General features: G+C 24.9%; 1 protein-coding gene across 1 annotated transcript in view; it reads left to right on the top strand.

Annotated features, from left to right (window-relative positions):
• LOC108688722 (general odorant-binding protein 19a) overlaps positions 1–3,815 on the top strand; it is a 5,445-nt gene extending 1,630 nt beyond the window's left edge. Inside the window, exons 3-5 of the mRNA XM_018195080.1 lie at positions 1,981–2,072; positions 2,408–2,519; positions 3,451–3,815. Of these exons, the coding sequence (XP_018050569.1) occupies positions 1,981–2,072; positions 2,408–2,519; positions 3,451–3,536 (290 nt within the window). The 3' untranslated portion in view covers positions 3,537–3,815. The remainder of the gene's footprint in view (positions 1–1,980; positions 2,073–2,407; positions 2,520–3,450) is intronic.
• Positions 3,816–4,381: the final 566 nt, after the last annotated feature.

The raw sequence follows: 4,381 nt of genomic DNA, 5'->3' as shown, positions 1-4,381 counted from the left end.
ATATATATATATATATGCAATATATAATAGTTCAGCGCTTCAACTAATTCATGTTAAAGTTATAAGATACGTCTCTCAAGTTCATGGAGAAAACGCGTTTAAAGATTTACATATTGTTAATCGATGTACAATCGGTGTAAAAACGAATTCTCCGCAAGAAGCGATGGCATAGTGAATAAGATGTCAAACTATGAGATGTTGTATATCTTGGGTTCGAGTTTTACTTTTACACATTTTTTATTTTTTTTTTTTTATTTGCATTGTAGCGTATTATTATATAGGTATGTGTATTTTTTTACTAAAAAATTAATGTAACTTTAAAATTTATATAATTTTAAGTTAGTGTTATACAATTTACATTATTAAATTGAATTTGTTTGCTATATAATAAATACATTTCAAATTATTTTTTTTACTTTTATCAGGATTTTTATGCTTGCCGTAACGAATTTCGACTGTCCAACAACAATATTACAACAAAAGCATTGTAGTGCTCAACGCCTTATCCACTATGTTATGCTTCTCGTCAATTCGTTCTTATCGATCGGTATATTAACAACAATAAATCTTTAAACATGTTTTTCTCGCGAATGCTTGAGTAGCTCATTCTATGTCTAACTTTAACTCGAATTGGAGGGCTGAACTTATTATGTACATATCACATTCAGAGTAAAATAAAATAATAATATAATCTCTGACGGAATAAATCATTAATTATGATTGTCTTATTTTGAGCCAATATACAAGATATCAATGTGTACAAATTTTATTCTATACGATTGATATAAATATACTTTTCGATTCTCTAGTTCTCTGCATATCAATAAACAGGGAAAATAAAAATGAGGGAACTCTCGCCCAATGAACATATCTTAACCTTGACTATATTGTCAAAGTCATGATCTTAAAGCATTCTAACTGGTCATTACTCGTTAAAAAGTTATTAATAAAACAAGTTCTACAAATGAATTTAATTTTTTCATATTATAACAATTTTTTGTTGTGACGTCTGCCCCACTTCTCTCCCCTGCCTAGAGGCGTTCGACTTTCCACGCAAAGCGAAATCCACCTTATCTCCCCTCCTCCACCTAGGAGCGACCAACTTTCCAACTTATTTCTTATTGTATACTCTCTGTACTTGTTTTATTATAAAATAGAAATTGCATAACACAATTTAAAATTATATAATACTCGAAACATTAATTTTTCAATTCATTGATCTTGTATGTGGTCAAATATAATTGTATATAAAAATTTTTACTCTGGCTGGCAGGACATAATAATATTACTTATTTTTCATTTATTTCATATTTTTATCACTGAATGTTGCTTATATTCAACAAGAAACTAAAATATTAATTAAGTTGTGTATGGTTTATACGATTGCAAAATTCAATAACTTTTTCTTAAATACAAGATACAAATATTTATTCTTAAATATTTTTATCTTGTATTTAGAATAAAACAATACTTATAATGAGATATAAAATCGAATAACGCACATTATACGGAAATGTATAATTCACTTGTGCAATTACAGTAAATTCTGCTTTAATTCTTATTTACGGAATCAAATATCATCTATTAATGAAGATACATTAAACTATTCTGTAGCGATATACTATTCTTCTTCGTATTTACGTACAAATAAGAATTATTACAGTATATACCGGCGTTTTAGTGTAAAACTTTTAATATTTGTAAATTAATTATTAATCTATTTTAAAATATTATTTGTCAACATTGTTATGCACAGTTCTAAATTTTTTAAATAAGTTATTCATTTAATTGGCAATATTGCAAAATTGTAAATTGTGATAATCTTTTTTCAGAGATCTTGCTGAATGTTAGTTTTTAATTTAAAAATAACTATTGCATTTTATTCACAACTATAAATTTGATGATTAAATATTATGATTTATCTGTTAAATTTTGTTACAACTTCAACATGTACGTTTTTTATATTTTTTGTTTTTAAAGGAGCTGTTGCAGGAATACAAAAAGGCGAATTTCCAGATGACAATCAACCATTAAAATGCTATACACTATGTATAATGAAAACAATGCGAACTGTAAGAACAAAAAAAAGTAACTATATATATCCAATACGCCTATTTAATTATTACGATTTTTACTATAAGTTCAATATTGAAAACTGGTGATTCGATCAAAAATAGGAAATATTTGTTTTAACAATAACTAAGAATATGAGACAGTTTCCAATATTTAAAAATATGTATAGTTAAGATTAAAGATTAAACTATTCATTTAACTACTTACAAACGACAAAACAATGTTGAGTGTTAAACCGTATTGGGTATAATTACCTTACTTAATATAATAATAAATAAAATATACAATTAAATATAATTACATACTATTTAAATGTATCTTTTTTATAATTAAGTTCAAAAATGGACGCATAGATGATGGCATGATGATTAAACAAATGGATCTAATGATGCCACCTGACATGGCAGGTCCTTTAAAAGTGTCTTTGACTAAATGTGCAGCAGAACGTAAGTTTAACTTTATGAAATAAAGATTGAAATAAATTTTAAATAAAGATAAAAGAATTTAAGGAGGAATTTAAGAAAAGAAAAAGAAAAGAGGAGAATGTACAAGAAAAAAAAGAGAAAATTATCAAATTAAAATCTTTCACCTTTGACGGCATCAAAAAATCGATTTTTTTGCTGGTTTTTATTCCTGTGTAAAATATTCTTGTAAAATGATTTTTTGAGATTTGCAGTACCATATTACAAATACGTAAGGACACACGAGGTCCTCCAAGCGTTTACCGAAGTAAAACAGTACTTCTAGGCACTATTGATCATCAAGTTATTACTCAAATTACTACTCAGAAGAAACCAATAGATATCCGTTCTTATTTTTTCTTTGACATTTTTAGAAGAAATAACTGCGACTTTCTATATGCTACACAATTTAGAAGAAAAGGCAGAATACTGTTACAACTACTTAAATTTCATTCTTTGTCATGCATCGCGTCGGTCACACAACCTGTATTTCAATGACGGTTTTACAAATTAATTTACTGAAAGTAACAAACATCTTGAGAATCAAATAAATAGCAAAGATATATATATCGATCAAAAGGACAGCACGTAAAGAACATAAATCATCGCACGTTATTTTCCTCAAAAAAAGCCAAAACTGGCGAAAAATACTTTTTATGAAGAATTAATTATGACAAAGATGAAAACCTCCTTAAAATCTTGTTTTTTTAATCTTAAAAATAAATTTTTCATTAAATAAAAGAGAATAATAAATAATTTTTGCAGTTTTGCAAAAATCTAATTTATCACGATTATCTTCAACAACTTCACATAGAGATTTTTATTAAAAAATAATTTTCATCTATTAATTAATTAGTATAAAAATAAATTCCAACATAAAAGTAGATGGTATAAATAAATTCTTTTGTTTTTATAGCACCCGCTGGCGATGATTGCGAAACAACTTATCAATTTGTAAAATGCAGCTATCAAACGGATCCGGATCACTTCTTCTTTCCTTAACCAATATCAAACGCAAATAATTATGGAAATAGAATATGATATATTATATATAATGAAAATGTGTAATTACGTTTAGCTTTATGTAAATTGTAAAATTGTATTAATTTCAATTCTTTGTGTCAAGACAACTCGGTAATAATCGTGATAATAAATTTGTAAACTGATAGATTTGTAAAATGATAGGACAAAGTGCAATATACAAAACTATATACTCGTATAAATATACATAATTATATGTGAATAATAATAATAATAATAATAATAAGCAATGTGCAATTATATAAGCATTATTTAATTATTAAAATTAACTAATTAATTTTAAACACCGCAGCATTACAATAATGAAATAATAAACGGTCATTAACGATGATTTGTTTAAAAGTAATAAAAATCTCATTTTAAAAAATTCACTAAAATAAAGAATATCAAGTACACAAAAAAAACATTTAAAAGTGTATGCATCATAAAATAAGTATTTGTTTTAAAATATGTATAAAACTCTAATTAATTAAACAAATTAATTAAACAAATATAAATCTAGAAAATATTTTTAAAAATACTGTATAAGTTAAATTAACAATATCTTATTTAATATTTCTGTAACTCTATTGTGATTTCATGCACTTGATCGTAATTTATTGAAAATTTATTGAAAACCGTAAATTTTTAAATGCAGTTTTAATTCCTACGTTTACGCAGTGACATTGTATAACTTTATTCTGTCTTCATTAATTGTAACAAATTAATGAATTATATTTATAATAAAAGAATATATAAATCAAATAAAATTTGATCTTTGATTATATTTTTAATATAATTTTAATTATTAACTTTTTCTACTTAAT

Source organism: Atta colombica, unplaced genomic scaffold (assembly GCF_001594045.1).
Source record: "Atta colombica isolate Treedump-2 unplaced genomic scaffold, Acol1.0 scaffold238, whole genome shotgun sequence".
Classification (NCBI taxonomy): Eukaryota; Metazoa; Arthropoda; class Insecta; order Hymenoptera; family Formicidae; genus Atta; species Atta colombica.
Note: the sequence above shows the minus strand (reverse complement) of the source record. Positions and strands in the feature narration are given on the sequence as shown.